The sequence below is a fragment of the Eublepharis macularius genome, chromosome 9 (assembly GCF_028583425.1).
Source record: "Eublepharis macularius isolate TG4126 chromosome 9, MPM_Emac_v1.0, whole genome shotgun sequence".
NCBI classification, from domain to species: Eukaryota; Metazoa; Chordata; class Lepidosauria; order Squamata; family Eublepharidae; genus Eublepharis; species Eublepharis macularius.
Genome location: NC_072798.1, coordinates 43,416,115 through 43,434,546, shown reverse-complemented (window position 1 = coordinate 43,434,546; position 18,432 = coordinate 43,416,115). Strand labels below are relative to the sequence as shown.

Below are 18,432 nucleotides of genomic sequence, written 5' to 3'. Positions count from 1 at the left end.
TCAACGACTCAAACTGACAGCGTGGCTGATAATTCACAATCGGGGTTTTCTGAAGCTGTAGCTCATGTTTTATTGAATGCTAGACGCCTTTCCACGAGACAGTCCTACGCGTTCAAATGGGAACGCTTTTCTGGGTGGTGCCGCAACCGGAATCTGGACCCTTTCTCTTCCTCTTTGCCTGAGGTTTTGGAATTCCTTTGGGAGATTAAATTAGGGGGTTTGGCCAATAGTTCTGTTAAGGTATATTTGGCAGCAATTTCGGCATTCCATCCTCCTATAGACAAGAAATCAGTCTTTTCCCACTACACTTCGAAATTGTTTCTCCGAGGACTGAATAATTTGTACCCCCCTGTTCGGGCTATTGTCCCTCAGTGGTCTTTACCGCTAGTCTTGACTAGATTGATGTCTAAACCTTTTGAACCTCTAGCTACCTGTCCCTTACGCTACCTTACTTTGAAGGTGGCTTTCTTGGTGGCGATCACTTCAGCCAGAAGGGTGGGGGAATTGGCTGCGCTTTCGTCAGAACCCCCCTATTTGAAGTTTCATGCAGACAAGGTGGTCTTACGGACTAAAGTTGACTTTTTACCTAAGGTGGTGTCTCAGTTTCATTTGTCTCAGGACATTACCTTACCTGTTTTTTTCCCGATGCAGTCTTCTGATGCGGAGAGGGCCCTCCATTCGTTGGACGTGCGCAGGGCTCTTCTCTTTTACTTGGATCGTACCAAGCCTTTTCGTTTGGATTCTAATTTGTTTGTCTGTTTTGCAGGACAAAAGAGGGGAAAGAAAGCGACATCTCAGTCTATTGCGAGATGGGTTGTCCAGACAGTTTTAACATGTTATGATTCTGCCCATTTACCTTGTCCTTTAGAGGTGCATGCCCATTCCACTAGGTCCTTGGCGTCTTCTGCGGCTCTGCTGAGAGGTGTTCCTCTGCATGACATCTGTAGAGCAGCGACGTGGGCTTCAGCGGATACCTTTATCAAGCATTATGCGCTGGACGTCCTGGACCGGAAGGAGACTGCAGTGGGCACCGCAGTGTTGCATTCTATTTTTGAGTGACTTTACTGTGGCACCTCCACCCAGGTATTAAGCTTTATAATCTCCCATGTGGGACTGCACAGGAAGACCGTGGATGAAAAACAGGTTTCGCTTACCGTAACTGTTGTTCATCTAGGTCTTCTGTGCAGGCACACATGCCCTCCCTCCTTCCCCACTGTATGGTGAAAATTGAGAGTAGTACGGCGGCGAAAGGGGAACTGAGGGTATGTGTGGGGCGCTCCGCCTTCTATAGTCCGTTTAGGCGGGAAAATGGCCGCGCATGCGCGGTGGAAGGCGAGAGCGCCCCCTGGTGGCTTTGAGCTATAAAAATCTCCGGTATCGGCAGGCCTGCGCGTGCGCAGTCCCATGTGTGCCTGCACGGAAGACCTAGATGAACAACAGTTACGGTAAGCGAAACCTGTTTTTTGGAGATCTGGGTACCTCCTCAAATCCAATCTGACAACAGAATCTTGTTCCCTGTGGCAGAAGTCCAGGAGTGGGCTAATGAGTAGAATGTTCAGTGGATGTTTCACGTTCCTCCCCACCCCTAAGCAGCAGGGTCGATTGAAAGAATGAATGGGTTGTTAAAGCAGAAGCTGAAGCAATTAACTCCTGATCACTCTTTAAAGAAAAGGGACACAGTTCTAGAACAAACTGAATTCGAACTCAACTGCTGTCCATCGGGTGCAGGCCAAACCCCTTTACAATGTATGGTGGGATTAAAGGCACCCAATCCAGTAGCACATCTGAAGGTTTTGGAAATTCCACCCTTATGGCATGCAGCTCATCTGGGCAACACTTGATACTGCTGGGGCTGATCTTGTAATGTCTACATATATAATCATTCCAGCAGGAGGGCAGGTTTCTATTTCACCGAGCATTGAAGTCACAGTTCTCCATGGAACCTATAGGTGGATTGCCGCATGATCAGGGCTAGCACTTAAAGGACTTTAGTTACTAGGAGTGGTAGATTCAGACTATCAGGGTGGGCTGCAAGTGATTTTGTATAACACCTGCCAAAAGGCTCTAAGTTGCTAATCTGGGCAGGACGTTGTGCAGCTAATTGGCAAAAAGTTAAGCATGCCTGTCATATAACAAGTTGCAGGTCCTGTTCAACCCACAGTGAGGGGAGAGAAAGGGTTTGCGTTTACAGAGACCAATTAAACCCCAGGACAAAGGATCTGGGAGTTATACCCACACCAACCTAATCAGGCCTCTCAGCAAGGGACCAGGAGCCACATTCGGAAGTCAGTGACTTGCACTGTCTCTCCAATTTGTTTAGAAGTGTCAGGAATAACACATGATTTGTACAGATATTCCACAGGTGATATTAAAGTGGCTGAGATGCCCATTGCAGTTCCTCCCCCCCCCCCCCCCCCAAAGCTGGCTCTGTTTTCTAGGAATATGCAGAAATATGCTCAAGAACTGGAAGTTCTGGAGGTCTTGGCTTCAAACTGGATGCTGACACAACACTGCTGAGAGCCATTATGTGGCACTGTTATTGGGGACTGTTAACTGTAGTGTGTGTGGACTGTACCCTGAGTGTCCTTGTCTTGTAGTGGTGCAACTGAAAGGTAGACCCTTCTGGAAGGACTTTAAAGGGCTCCCTATTCTGACCCACCTTTGGATGGAGAAGGGGACCTTGAATTACTTTCTACAGATGACTTGAACCATGGTACCTTTTTGACCATGGATACTTGGCAGATGTTGAGCATGCCATATCTGATTTACTTTGTAAATGTTGCTAATAATGTTTCTCTTATTGTTCCTTTTTAGTGATACAACAACATGGCTGGCTGTTGCTTGTTATGCTGATGGAAACCTACTCTGATACAAGACTCAACAACCGACCATCTCTTGAGACCTCACACATTTGGTATCCAGAATGGACAATGTGACAACACTGTCTCTCTGAAAGACCTGTCCTATCTCAAAAACGATGGCTTCTTGGGGTAATGGGGAAATATATTAATGTTACAGGGTCAGGGAATTGTATAATGTCAAGTCAAAGATTGTATTGGTCTGTTCCTTGGAAACAGGAGAATTTTTACTCTCGCATGGGCTAGAAAGTGGGACTTTACTTTCCAAAGCTTATTCGGTGACCAATGGGTTTCAGAAAGCACTAAGCACAACATTAGTATTTGGAATGTTCTTCAGATTACATGACTGAAGTGAGGATTGTATACGAGGAACCAATTATGGTTTTCTCTTTGTAATTTGATTTGGGCTGATAGAGTAATAAACACCTTTCCACCATCATCTTACTTATTCAAAAAGGCTTTTTACTCAGATAGGAGGGGTGTGTTGTAGGGAGGGGATCTCAGATGATCTACTAATAAGTTAGGAACCATAGACCTCACCACTATGTTGGATTGGATTCCTACTAATGCTGTGTCTTTGTGAACTTATCCTATGGCATTGTTTATGGAAATGGCCCTGATATTGACTGTACTAATCTCACACTGTGTGATCTGCCTTGAGTCTCAGTGAGAAAGGCTGACTATAAATGAAATAAATAAAATACTGCAAGGTCAGCCTCCATCAAGTGATAGAGGCATCTCAATTTTAGTCTTTAATATTTCTTCACCTGAACCCCAGGGTACCACATGGACAGTTCCAATGTACAATTCATTACTAAGAGCTAAAAGTACCCATTCACTTACTGAAACTATTCTAGGTGAAATTGGAAATGCAGCGGGATAGTCAATGCAATTGACATAGAAGCCATGGAAAATAAATTGGCATCTTTAGGAAATCATTTTTAAACTATGACCCGCTTAACTGAGAAGCAAATCTTGCAAGAAGCCACTGTATTGCATCATGATATACAAGTGGTATTAAAATATTTTAAATTGAATACATACCTGTGCAGTTTTGCTACGCAAGTGGTGAGAAATATTACCATAATAACCCAGTGTATTACAATTAGGAAATCTAATGATTTTCTAATTGCAAGATATTCAAGATGGGCGTAATAGTGAGTATCATAAATAGAAAGATAACTTAAAAGACTCACATATTAATTGGCAATGGATACGGGTCTCTGAGTTCTTCTGATTTCTTTCTCTTTTAAAAATGTTTCTTTACATATAAAACCAAACAACTTAAAACTAATGACATTTCTTCTTTAATCAAAAGGTATACTCTCTCCCAAAGGGGAAAGGGTTTAACCAGTGTAAATACTTTTAAAAGACTTGAACTGTGACCCTTTGACATACTATAAATATTTCAAAGGAAGCCTTTTGAGCACTCAAGTGGATAAGACAAAAAAAGACTCTGAAAAGAGCAATGGGGCTTTAATCAGTGGCTCTGCCCTATGCACATGACTCCATTTGAACCTTGTGCGTACATCTTTAGTAGTGCTGTGTATGTGTGGATGCAATTAAACGATGATACACCTCGGATAATTAACAATGGGAAAGGTTGCATTTGTGTAGTGTCTTTGGATAAAGTATATTGGGAAGATGGAGACATATCCCAGCCACCAATATGTGAATGTTGTTGTAATGTGTCCCAGCTTCATACACCCATGGGACGCTACATGTCTATTGAATGAGACTAAAGCTTTGGAATGCGAAGCTTGAGACTGGAATTTCCCATTCCCCATAGGTTTTAATGTTACATCTGAGGATCAGGCTTTATGGAAAGCAATGAAGTTCAAGCTCAATTGAACAAACTGTCTAACAATGACAAAGGAATGATGTTAATACACCATATAGGGGTTTAAGTCCAGTAGTGCCTGAGAGACCAATAAGATTTTCAGGGTATACACTCAAGAGTCCCTTCAGATACAGAGAGGAGTGGAGATCCCTGAGCTTTATATCCCAGGCTACCTACCTAAAATTACATACAACACATAGATGACTTTGGTGGCGTATTTGCTCTGGGTAGAGCCTTACCATGAAAATATTCTAAATTTAGGATGGCACCCTGAAGTACTATTCCTTATGACAGTTGCAATATTGCTTATATTAGTATGTATTTTGTATGTAAGAGTTAACTGTTTGTATATTAAAGTTCAGGCTCTTGTCTGGAAAGCAGAGAAGGAGTAATAGGGCATAGTGGAGGAAATGTGGAACCAAGGGGTGGAGTGTAGTGGTTCATGCGGAAGACTATTGTGAACTCGAGGAGTCAGGTTTGGTGAGCCATAGTTCCTCCATCTTGTACCCAGATTGCTCTTCAGGCCTGAACGTTCTTCACAAATGATCCCTGGGCTGAGGGGGATGTTCACTTAGCCTTGACTAGGGCGAGAGCTTTCTCGGCCCTGGCACTGGCCTGCTGGAATGCTCTCCCAGTGGAGATCTGAGTCCTACGAGATATGTTACCGTTCCACAGGACCTGTAAACTGGACTTGTTCTGCCAGGTGTACTGCTGAGATGCTGGCGATTTATCCCTCCTTGACTGCTGTGTTCTGCCATGCCTGCCCTCGATATATGAGTCCATCTTGCCAGCTGCATTTTTGTGACAGCCTTTATCCTGGAATCAATCAATAACCTTTTGTACTGTATTTATTACCATTTATGTAGTTTTATTGTTTTAATGTAAATTGTATGTTTTCATACTGTTGTGACCTGCCCAGAGCCTGCTTGCGTGGAGGGCAAGCTATAAATCTAATAAATCAAATCAAATCACTGTTTTGGCAGCATACTTTTTTTCCCCCCTTTTAAAAACATGTTTTGACATGTGGGAAACGGTTCCATTACTTCACAGACTGGCAACTCCTGATGGAACTCTGTGCCTAGGGAAGTTCAACAAACCAGCTCTCTTATCATTCAAACATGAATATTTTATTTTGAAGTCTTTGTTAAATAACATGCCTTCCAGCTGGGGTTGCCAGTTCTGAGTTGTGAAATTCCTGGAGATTTGAGGGTGAAGGTTGCGGACAGTGGGGTTTAGAAAGGGAGGGGCCTCAGCAGGGTATAATCCCACAGAGGCCTCCCTCCGAAGGAGCCACTTTCTCCAGGGGAACTCATCTCTGTAGTCTGGATACCAGTTGTAATCCCGGGAGATCTCCAGCTACCACCTGGAGGTTGGCAACCTACTTCCAGCTGCTGTGTCCTTGTTGGTTTTATTCTGGTTCTGGGTTTGGTGTTGTGGTTAAGAACTGCAGGACTCTAATCTGGAGAACCAGGTTTGATTCCCCACTCGTCCGCTTTAAGCCAGCTGGGTGACCTTGGGTCAGTCCCAGCTCTTCCAGAGCTCTTTTAGCCCCACCCATCTCACAGGGTGATTGTTGTGAGGATAATAATAACACACTTTAGGCAATAGGCAAGATAAAACAAATAACACTATTTCTAGCTCCAGTTATCTGACTAAAACACTTAAAAGCTTGCTATCTTAGCTTCTCTGACATAGCTTCTTGGCTGACAAGTTCTCACTGTTAGGTTTAGTAAAGGAGTCCATTTCCATGCGCAAACTGCATTTAGAAATGACTTCCCTTTTTTTCTCAGTAGGGGAGAGGCAAAAAGCTCTGCTATCAGGGGCAGTTGTGAAGTCAGTGGAAACAAAAGCCCCAATCATCTGAGCCAGTCCTTTCATTCTGATAGAAGAATGGCTGGGAAATCAACCCTTTTAAAGGAGACTCTCCAGCTTTTGGAGTTACAGAAAAGAAAGCAGCAAGAGTGTGATGACTTTTTCCTAAAAAGGTATCCCTTCTAGTTCCTTCTTGCACCATTTCAGTTCCATAGAACTGGGGAGCTGACACAGTTCTGCTGATCTGACAGGAATGTTCTCATGTGGTCAAAAGCGAAAAGAATTCTTGCAACTTGCAGGCATGCAGATTCATGGTTGCCACAGAATTTCCTGAGAGTGGAATCTGAATATTCCATCTTACTTGCCACGTTACCCATTAAAGCAGACTTAACCTTTTACTAGCAAGGTTGCCAACTCTGGATTGGGAAATTCCTGGAAATTTGGGGGTGGGTCCTAGGGAAGGCACAGTTGGGGAGCTCAGCAGGTACGTGATGCTACAGAGTCCACCATCCAAAGCTCCCATTTTCTCCCTGGGGAATTGACCTCTGTAATCTGGCAACCACTTGTAATTCAAAGAGAACTTCAGGCCCCACCTGTAGTTTCACAGACTGTAGAGGAAGGCACTGGCAAACCACCTCCTGTCATCCCTTGCCTTGAAAGCCCCTTGCTGGGGTGTCATAAGTTGGTTGTGACTGCAACTCACATACATATATTAATAATAAAATAATAATAATAATAACTGTGTTTATACTCTGCTCTCCTTGACAGATTAGTGCCCCACTCAGACCAGTAAGAAAGTCAGTTTTAAGCGCATAGCAGTAGTAGGAGTTGAACCAGCAGAGTGCTGGTTTCCAACTCAACCACTTAACCAGTATGCGACAGCAGCATATACTGGAGAGATTTGAGCCTTCCAATCACATTAGGATTTGAGAGCAAAACATGTTTTCAAGGAGGAAAAATATGACTTGTACTGGCTTCAGATCAAAGTATGTATTGGATTTTTTACATAACACAGCTCTATAGAAGCCTCAACCAGATTGGTGAGGTGTGGAGGTGGCCAGAGCCACAGAGAGAGACCCTGCATTCTAGGGCCCCTGTCAGTAGCTAACTTTGCACATGAATGTTGATATAATTGTATTATGTAGATTAGTACGTAGTATCTAATGATGATAAATTCATTAATAATCATGCATGTCAGTTTACTAAACAGGCAAACAGGCTTCTCATTTGACCTGTAAGCCGATGCACTGCGTGATAAAGCTGAAAGATCAGATGGTGCAACCTGGGTTGTCTACTAACCTTGTATAATATGAACTGACAGGCTAGGGGGTGTCGGCCCCAGGCCAGTTTGCCCCTTTCTACACCCTGAGGTATCTTTTTGCAGCGTGATGCAATGTTTGTGTACATTTCATTTGATAGGACACCTTGTGTTTTTCTACTTAAGAACATAATACATGTAATCCTGTTTTCATGCATTTCACATTTTGACATTGGACTCTTACTTCATTCTATTAATGGCAAAAGACAAATATTTGGTTTACTCAAGAACTCAAAGGGCAATTTCTTACTGTAAGCGATCACCATTTAAGGGAGATTTTGTAACTTCAATATTCTCCAGCTCTGCTCAAGAGCACTTTCTGCTAATACTTTCTCTCTTGAGCCTTACATGTTTCACAAAATATGATTCATCTACAAAGAACCCTCTCCTTCATGAGATGGTCTCTCCCCCTGCTGCTTCTGGTCATCCTGCCTGAACTGCATGCTAGGAAAGGTAAGTGTGACTTACTCCCCTTTATTCTTCGTTCCCAGTACTGAATTATTTAGCTGATTCCTCTTCAATAATTCCATCAAGCTAAAGTTGGGTTTCCCTCAATTCCTGAATTGCTTGAAATGCACACTTTGTATGCTGCCCTCCCTTTCAAAGCTGGCTCCAGGCTTGGGATAGCCCCAGGAAAATGACCTAGAGACCCATGGGCATCCACAGGTGTCTGAGAAGGGTCAGGGGTTCCTTCCTGGTGCTTTCCCTGGGCATCATTTCCCTGCTGAAAATGGGAGACAGTTGCAGAGACCGAACCCCTGTTGCTCAGCACCCCCCCTCCCGCCCCCCAGGTAAGCTTTCTTCTCCATCTGAGGGGGGCTTCCCAAGGGAAGAAGCACAGCGCAACATTACTGGGTCCAGAGACAGAGACTATCAGGATGAAGGATGGCTTAAGACCACTTTAATATGAACAGCAACTAAAAGATCTTGTCACAAAGCCTTCTTGAGAACAAACAAGGTCATGCAATCTTAGGGCAAATCCTCAAACTACCAATCCCCTGTTAATATAAGGGAATGTTTCTAAATTATAAACTAAAACAACAGTTACAGGTATGTACAACCCTGTTTTCTATCACTACCGAGAACGTGTGCTCCTTCAGTGTATGCAGCTTCTTCAAGCTCTACCCCATCAGTCCAGCTGTGCCTTCCCGGGGGCGCCAGTGACCTGAATGCTTATGAACCGTGCTGATTCCTGACACGAGCCCAGTTTCCTCAGACCTTTTCACAGATGACACACGACTCAGCCAAAGTGAACCACAATTAAGTCCACTGAACTTAAATTAGCAACTGCTAATTAAACCCACTGGCTTCAATGGGATTTATGAACAGAAATGCCATGGATTTCATGGTGAATGTGTTCAGCAATCATGAACACAGGTGAGCTGATCATATGATCTGTACAGCTCCCTCAGAGCAACTGAAAGAACTGCTGAACAGAAAGTGCCTCCCAAACTTCTTGCTGAGTAAACACCTTGCAAAGACCTAGCAAAAAATTGGAAGATTGAGAATTGAGATCAAAACCCAGGTCCCAGCTGGTAGCAGCAAAGGCTCTCCTCTCCTCCACCTTACCACCCAAGATTGTCTTTATTCCAGCAAGTCTGGAAAACAGGTCGGGGAGATTAGGCATACTTGGCTTCTTTTCCCATCTGCCCCAGACTGTCAGTTTGGGTTGCAGAGAAAAAGGAGCAGTCCAGACTGCAGCCTAAGCATTTTCAGGTTATGGTGGTGGGGAGAAGCAGATTGCTTCCTCGCCCCCTCCCCTTGTTAGCTTTGGATGCAGAGAATAGGGGCAGATTGCAGCCTTGCATCCATATCAATCACAGGACTTTTCTCTCAACCCCTGAAACTGGAAAATGGGTTGCAAAGAATGGGGAGTAGCTTGCAATCGTCCCAAGTTTTACTCAGTGAGAGAAGTAGATCTCATCCTATGCTTGAGGATGGGGTGGAAAAGCAACCTGCTTCATCCCCCCCTCCCCAAAAGTGGGATGGGGGAGCAGTGATCTGCTTCGCTCACTGCCTCGCCCCAGCCTGAGAGCTTGTGCTGCAGAGAATAGAAGCACACCACTCCTGTTCTCTGCATCCCAAGCTAGCAGTTCGGGAGAGATGAGATCTGGTCCTATTTTTCTCAGCCCAAACTGTTTATTGGGGACGAGGAGATTCGATCGCTCCTCTCTGCCTCCCCAAGTTGTTAGCTTGGGCTGCAGATGATATAAACAGATTCCACCCCCTCAGCCCAAGCTGTCTGTTTGGGGTAAGGGGGAAAGAACAACGGATTCTTTCCTCCCCACCCGTATCTTACAGCTTCAGTCGTACAGGAGTGACCTGCTCCTTTTCTCTGCAGCCGAAGCTGACGGTTTGTGGTTGGCAGAAGAGAAGGGAAATTTTCTGGACTTTTGATCCCCCCCCCCGCCCCAAATTTGCTGTATCTCAGCAAGGCTGGGATACAGCAAACTTTCCAAAGTCGGAAATCGGAAGAACCCAACTACAAAATTTCAGATGGCAGTAGTGTTCTGATGACTGCAAGTAGCTGGTTCCTGCAAATAGACATGAGCAGGTTGCGAACAGGCACACAGCCTGTCGATTAATTGGTTGTCTGATCACCATTGTCAAATAGGATGTTACCTGAAGTAGCACACGTTTGAGCATCCTTTATGGGTAGCTTTAGCTTTAGGGAAGGCATCACACTTTTTGATGCTGACATTAATCCTCCAACTTGAATAAGGTATTTGTTCAGCATCATTACATTTTTATTACTTTCCACTGGGAGATTTACAACCAGCAGTCTTGATATTTCTTGAGTAGCTCAAGATATTGCGTATGTGGAAAAGATCCAGTGCTTACTACTGCAGTCACAGATCTTTCTCTACGTTCTTGATTTTGATTGGACAGTGGAACAGTTCAGGTCTCCCCTCAGTCATCAGCTAATAATCTCAACATGGGTGTAACTTCTGTAGTGCACTTCATGGCTCTTGCACTTCCAAGTTTACAGGTGCAGCACTAATCTCTCACCATATTATGACTTTCTTTTTGCTAATGGAAGCAGAACCAGCCCCACTCAGCAGACCAATCTCGGGGAGACTGATGGATTTCCTCAGTCAAACTGGAGACTAAGGTGTGTTTGTTACTCCAGTATTTCTGACCGAAAGCATGTTCCCACAATGTACACCCCAACTCTGCCCTGGACCACAAAGCCATCTCTCATTAGTAGTAGCTCAGTAGGCAAGTCAGTAGGTGCAACCATGGGCACAGTTACTTTTTGAGTGAAAAAGCTGACTGCATCCAACCTATTATTCTGGAACCCTTTACTATGATCCCAATTGTATCCCTGCAGATATTTTTTCCAGTATGTTTACCCCTAGTGTGATATACCTAGTTTATGATAGACAACTGTTTACTCAGAATAGATTTCTTATGGATGATCCTGTTAATGGAATCCACGCCATTTGTGGAACAACACCAATGCCTAATATCAGTGCATTTGTTAGAAACATTCTGTATAGTTAACAGGTCGTTTGTGTTGATCACTCTAAGTTTTTCCTGTTGTGTACATAAGCTTTGTTGTTTAGTGTCTTCAGCATAGCTACTGTGAGACAGAAACTTTTCTTTCTTTGTTGCAGCCCACAATGTGGCCATCAGAGGAAATGCTTTACAATCCAGCACCTTCAGCCCACTAGGAATTGCTAGCCATGCCATTGATGGGATTACCACAGGTGAATTTACATCTGGATCATGCACCCACACAGACCTAGAAACCCACCCGTGGTGGATAGTGGACCTGAAGTCAGAGTATCGGATAAACCTCATAAAAGTCAGTAACCGGAATGACTGTTGTGAGCATCGGCTAGATGGGGCTGAAATCCGAATTGGGAATTCTCCAGAGGCAGGAGGCACCTTGAATCCCAGGTACTGAGCTGGTTAAATATTTTCTATGACTTTGCAGGATTGCAGTACAAGGAAGGAAAGGGAATCAAAAGGATCCACAATGTAAGATTCCTAACCATTTTAGTTCTAAAAACAGGACAACATTTTTTTGTTTTCAGCATGTTGATCATAAATTTATGGATCTTGTATGTAAGAAATGAGTGAGAGGACCGCATGATTCTTAGTTAACTTCACCATGCATATAACATTTATTGTGGAATAGTATATGACATGTGAGAAGAACAGAAGGACACACATTCATACATACACTCGAAGTATCATGCTCACTCATGCTTGAGTTGGCCAGACCAAAAAGGTAGCCTGTTGCTTTGTGGTCTCTGAAGAAATTCTTGTAATTTGAAGAAAGTCCGTTTGAAGAAAATCTTGATGTACAAGATTCTTCCATTTGAGACAGAAAGAAAGCCCAAGAGAGATAGACACTGGGTGTCCAGTTGGAGCAGGAGACAAGGGAGATAACTGGTGTACCATTTGTGTCAGGTAAACCAGGTGGAATCCTCCAAATTGCTTCATATTCCATGAACCTTATATAGGGTTTCAAGGTCTTTGTCTGTCTTGCAGAACTTCCCCTTTTCAACTGGATTCAACCATATTAACTTGGCTCACCATTTCATGTTGCCCACTGACCTACTCCTGCTTTTAACTTTCTAGTCTGCTCGGTTTTCCATCATAACCTGATAAACATTTCTGCTTTTAGCAACTTGGCCATAGTTATCCATCTTATTAACTTGTACATTCTTTCTGTTCTCTCTTCTTTGTACTTTATTTGCCCCTCTTGCTGTTTATTCTCACCCCATTCATGATCTTCCAGGAATATTAATCCATTTATTATTGCTTCATTTGTAATCTCCCAGGAATGTTAAGCTTTTCAAGCCTATCTCACTTACATACTTCACACATATTTCCTTCTGTTCCAATATCTCCTTTTGTGATATTCCGATACATGCCATAAATATATTTTAATCTGTATACCAATATGTTGATTCAATAACAAAACAACATCAACAACAATTAATGTAGTTACCAGTTACATGTTTATGTTACGGACAAAGTTCTCAATTTACTAAAACAAAATAAATTGGTTTCTTTTCAAGATGTGCTGTGATTGAATCGTTGGGTCTTGGAGAAACCCAGAGTTTTTACTGTCAAAATATGCAAGGAAAGTATGTTACTGTTAACCAACCAAATGGAGGAATCCTCACACTGTGTGAAGTCCAAATGTTTGGTCATAAGGTAACTTCTACCAGTAAGTAAAATGTTTCCTAGATGCCTTCTATTTTGGTGTTCATAGACAGATTGAAAGACCAGAGAAAGAGTAAGAGAAAGAGAGAGAACAAATATTAACACCATAGGCATAACCTGAGTTAGTAGTCATTCTGTCACCATTCAGAACCATGGGAAATGTAGTGTTGTGAGAGGGCAGTGGCTGAGAAATTCTCACACAGAATGCTTAGCTAAGGGGTCGATTTCCATGAAATGGAGTTCACAGGATAAGAGAGGGTTAGGACCCTACACCCAGTCCGTGGACTCACAGTCATATGATACTTGAAGGAAAAAAGAGACTAGCAGTGTGATTACAACAAAGAATTTTCTTCTGCTGTAGAGATTTTGTGTGAGCATGTGGATAACTGTTGCTGTACTGCTTGCTTGAAAAGGTGGTCAGGCTCATGGAGTGCAGAATGTGCGTCTTTTGCAGAGGAGGAGGTCATGACAAATTACTTATATTTTGTTTCAGCAATGTGTCATTGCTGTATTCCTGTATTTCAGTTGTAAACTTTAAAAAATTGTGTCATGCATCCCTTATTGTACTGCTTGTTGAATGTTCCAGCTGTTGATCACCTGGATTTACACTGTGTAATCTGCCTTAGGCCTTGGTGAAAAGGGCAGACTGAAAATAATAAATAAATAGATAAGATCAGAAAGTTTCTGATGGCTTTCAAATGATAGAAATAATTCTGTAGATTCAGAGCATTTACTATATTTACAAACATGTCCTGGGTTGGGTAAGATCTTGATTAGAAAATTCTGACTGTACATCCCTAGTTAACAATTAGAAATGTAAGCTAACTGCATAATAAAAATAAAAAAACAAGCCTCTGAAAGCCTCTGAAAAAATATTTTAATTAACTGGTGAAGAGTTCCCAGGGCACTGAAAAGTATTTATTTTAGTTTGTTGTTGCATATTCTAACGATATATGTCACCTATTGATGGAGAATGAACTAAATCTTTTCGTTTCTTTTTATAACTTCCATGCCAGCTGAGCCTAGGCCTGAACAGACTCAGCATTCCAGACCACTGGCAAATGGAGAACAAGTCGAAACCTCTGGTAACCAACCCATTGTATCCTTCTGAACATGAAGAAATGTCAGTTGTGATGTAGTTTTGTTGACAAATAAACATAATGGTGAAATGATGGGAGTTTTGTTCACATATCTCCCATGTCTAGCTGGGCCCAAAGAATATAATCGGAGACTACTGCTTTTTTACTACTTATGAAAGTCTCTTAAAAGTTAATGCTGACATCCTGTACTTGGTTGATCATACTTAAATGCCACTGAAATCAATAGACCATAAGTGTACTTTTTTGGGCTTAGAAACAGAGGTGATGGGTAGAACGCTTCTTCCCTTCTTGGACTCTTAATTATTCAAATATCATTTCTGAAATAGTTTTCGTACACTTTATATGCCACACCTGTGTTATATATGTTTAACATAGGAAGCTGCTGAGTGGGTAAAACCAATTAGGCTGTTGCGCAGTTTTAGTGCATCTGCTTTGCATGCCCATGATCCCAAGTTCAGTCCCGAAAATATCCACTTAAAAGGACCAGGTAGTAAGTAGGTGACGGGGAAGGCCTTTACTTGAAACCCTGAAGAGCTGCTGCCAGTCAGAATAGACAATACTAACTTTGAGAGACTAATGGCCTGACTTGCTATGAGGCAGGTTCATGCGTTCAGATCACCATTTCCCACACATGCCACTGTGAACAATCCTTCTACAATCTAGTTTGTTTATGATTATATGAAATTGTCTTATATTGAGTCAAAACATTTGTCCCCCTAGTGGTCAGTTGTCCCTCTAGTTCAGCACAGTCTGTACTGAAGGGCAGCACTTCCATGTCTCAAGCAAATATCTTTTCCAGCCTTTTACCTGAGACCCTTGAAATAGTGCAAGGGATGGAACCTGGACCTCTTTGCCCTCTAAGCACATGTGCTGTTCCTGAGGTATGTCCTCTCTCTTACTTTAAAGATCAAAATCAGAGTGTACCACCAGTGTATCTGCAATGTATTGCTAATTATACATTGAAATAATTAGTCCAAATCCTCTGTGTAAGCTCTCTTAATAATATGAATAAGCTTTTGTATTTGATGACTTAAACACGAAGTGTGTGTGTGTGTTCCTTTTTACAGAACCCAATGTTGCTCTTGACGGCAAGGCATTTCAGTCCAGCACATTCAACGCACTCGGAGAGCCTGAGAATGCCATTGATGGATCCTCATCAGTCGACTATATGCTTGGGCATTGCACCCATACAGAGCTTGAAATTAATCCATGGTGGACAGTGGATTTGGGATCAGTGTTCCAAGTTAACAAAGTTAGTGTTCTCAATCGAGGAGACTGCTGTGAAGATCGGATAAATGGGGCTGAAATCCGAATTGGGAACTCACCGGAAAAAGGAGGAATTACAAATCCAAGGTACTGTAACAGTGTAATGTTTTCAAAGGGGTCATAGGCTTACTGTACAGAGCAAGGATGCATAAATTTTTTCAAACCAATTATTTGCCATGCTTTAAGAAGAAAAGATCTTTCTTGGGGCTTTATCTTGGGGAAGGAAGGCAGCATGTTATAGCTCAATCTCATCAGATCTTGGAAGCTAAGCAGGGTAAGTACTTGGATGGGAGACCATCAAGGAAGACTCTGCAGAGGGAGGCAACCACCTCTGCTTCTCACTTGCCTTGGAAGTCCCTTACCGAGGTTGTCATAAGTCAGTTGTGACTTGATGGTATTTTTCAGACACACACAGACATACACTAATGCTAACAAATAGTAATTGGTTTCTGTTCAAGGTGTGCTACAGTCAGCTCTTTGGGTCCAGGAGAAAAAATAATTTTTGATTGCGGAGAAGCGCAAGGACAGTATGTAACTGTTACTATCCCAGGCATACAATATCTTACAGTGTGTGAAATCCAAGTGTTTGGTGTGACGGTAAATAGCTCTGGTAAGTAAAAGATTTCCCAGTCATCTGATGTTGGGTGCATAGCTAGCTTTTTCTGGAGTGCCTTCCCAAGTCTGGAACAGTGCAGGTGAATGGTCAGCTGTACTCCTTAATTCTAATTTTTTTCTGTGGTGAAATTACCCTAAATACTTTTGTACTATTCATGGGGGGCGGGGGATGACGACATGAGGTATTAATGTACACACATGTTGTTGGCAGAGTGGTGCAGCAGAAGTGTGCTGGTCTGTAAACTGTTAGCAGAGCTGGGGAACTAATCCAACCCCCACATATTCAGAGATGCTTTCAGTTAAGTTTACTGCAACAACAGTATTTTGCAAAACACATGAACTAATTGCATGCCTTCCAATAGCTGAAGGAATACACTGCAGTCCCCCCCCTGGAGTTCAAATGGGCTTTTCCCCTTTTTGTACGGCCGAATTGCAGACAACAACATACACAATTTATGTCTTTCATTTTTACTATTTAGCATTTTCCAATTAATTATCTTTCCTGATACCTAAACAGCACAGACAAAGTCTGCTGATGACAAAAATTATTTTAATAGAAAATTCCAAACGGATTGCTAAGCACTTTCTTTTAAACCCAACATTTTGAAACTGGTGAATGAATCTTTTCCCCTTCCAGTAGAAATTATGTATCTCCTAATTTACAATTATTAAGTAAACATCAGCCAGCCATCAGCATAACTAAAAAATCATTAGTTGTCCAAGATGCATGTTTTAAAAAAGGCTATTTAATCCTAATCAAGTATCAATATTGATGTCTAATTTTTTTTCTGTTGAAGAGTCTCTGTAAATCTAACAAGCTTGGCAGCTGGAATTTCATCCCTCATCTTAAATGGCAACCATAATTTCACCCCAGAGTTTAAAAGAACACACTTGGAACTATCAAGTTTGTGTTGAATCAGTGCATGTAAGAAATTGCACACGCTTGCGCAGTGCAAGTGGCATTCAAATAGAGAACGAAACATGCTGCACAGCAAGAGGCTACGAAGGAAAATATGTGCTTCTCTATAAGCTCTTGGAGCGCTTCTACTCTGGTTTTAATCAGGGTTACCATTTTCTTTCTGACAGGGCTCCAGTATTTTTAAGAGTTGCAAGAACGACCCAAGTCCTGTGTGGACATCCTATCAGCATGTTCAGTCAGTACACAAGGAAGGAGAGTGGGCACAAACATGCTGCCCCCTGTGCCTCCATGCAAACATGAAGTAGTCAACACGGGGCAAATGCATGGAGGAAATGCCTGCATACACACCCTCTCCCTTCCAAACCAGTATTGCTGATCACAGGGAGGGGGGCACACGAGTGGGCACTTTTGTGCATGTTCGCCCCATGCAGACCATTCAGCACTTGTGTGAAGAAGGGGACAAGGCTAGCATGCTCATGACCACATCGTAAACACATTGATGGGACAAGTGCACAGGGCTGTGCAGATACAGTAATGGAGAAAGCTGTACCTGTATAAACATCTGCCTGTTATCATACAGCTGTTAAAGGCACAGGAGTTCTGGTAAAGACACATAACAATGCTAGCTTAGATTAGGTCCAGAAACTGATGGGTCATTCTGGAAAGCGTATACCTGCACCTCTCTCTTTAACCATACTTGTTCTGTTTCTGGTTGTTGCTGGTGGGACACAGTGAAGATCTTTTCACGTTCTTGGATGGATAAAAGTGACTGCCACCAACCAATTATGGTTCTATTGTTTCATTTTAATTAGTTTTTCTACAGTTTGGATATTTATCATTACATAGAAAGTATCTCACGATGACATTTAATATTAACTCTTTGGCTCATGGGAGATTTGAATATTGCTAAGAGGACAGAAACCTCACCTTGAGATAAGGAATAAGCATTTGGCAGATACAATGTTCCTTACATTACGTATGCTTCCCATACAGTTCCTTTTGTCTCTTGGCCCTATATGAGCCTTCTTCTAATCAACCTCTCACCTTCCTGTCAGGAGCTGCACTTATTATCAAGACTGTACAAGTAAACCTCAGCAGAGTGGCAAACATTCTGTGACATCACAGCAGTTCTGCCAGTGGTGGTGGTGGAACTGCAAATGGCAACCATTTTTTAGCCTTATGCTATAAACAAAGTATTTCTTTTAGTGAAAGCAATATTTGAGACATAGTAGTGAAAGGCATGTAACTGAAATAAATTTATATTCATTCACAAAATGAGAACGGAGGCTTATTTATACTGCTGTGCTTACTCAGTGCTGCCATGTCATCTAAACATCCGAATTCTCTATTTTAACATATTAGGGGATTGTGCTGGTCAGTCTGTCTATGCCATACATAGTCGTAGAGTGACTTTACCTTTAGACAGCAATAGCTCTTTCTTCAGTTTATATTATCCAGCTCTGTTACTGGACAGTCATAATGCAAGCCTGCAGGTCATTTGGTATAAATCCTAATGTTGAGAT

At 42.4% G+C, this 18,432-nt stretch overlaps 1 protein-coding gene across 1 annotated transcript in view; it reads left to right on the top strand.

Moving 5' to 3' along the window:
* Positions 1-18,432, top strand: part of LOC129335308 (uncharacterized) — a 51,144-nt gene that overhangs the window by 19,851 nt on the left and 12,861 nt on the right. The window contains exons 9-14 of the mRNA XM_054987745.1: positions 8,171-8,281; positions 11,446-11,731; positions 12,862-13,013; positions 14,026-14,094; positions 15,177-15,462; positions 15,834-15,985. Of these exons, the coding sequence (XP_054843720.1) occupies positions 8,171-8,281; positions 11,446-11,731; positions 12,862-13,013; positions 14,026-14,094; positions 15,177-15,462; positions 15,834-15,985 (1,056 nt within the window). The remainder of the gene's footprint in view (positions 1-8,170; positions 8,282-11,445; positions 11,732-12,861; positions 13,014-14,025; positions 14,095-15,176; positions 15,463-15,833; positions 15,986-18,432) is intronic.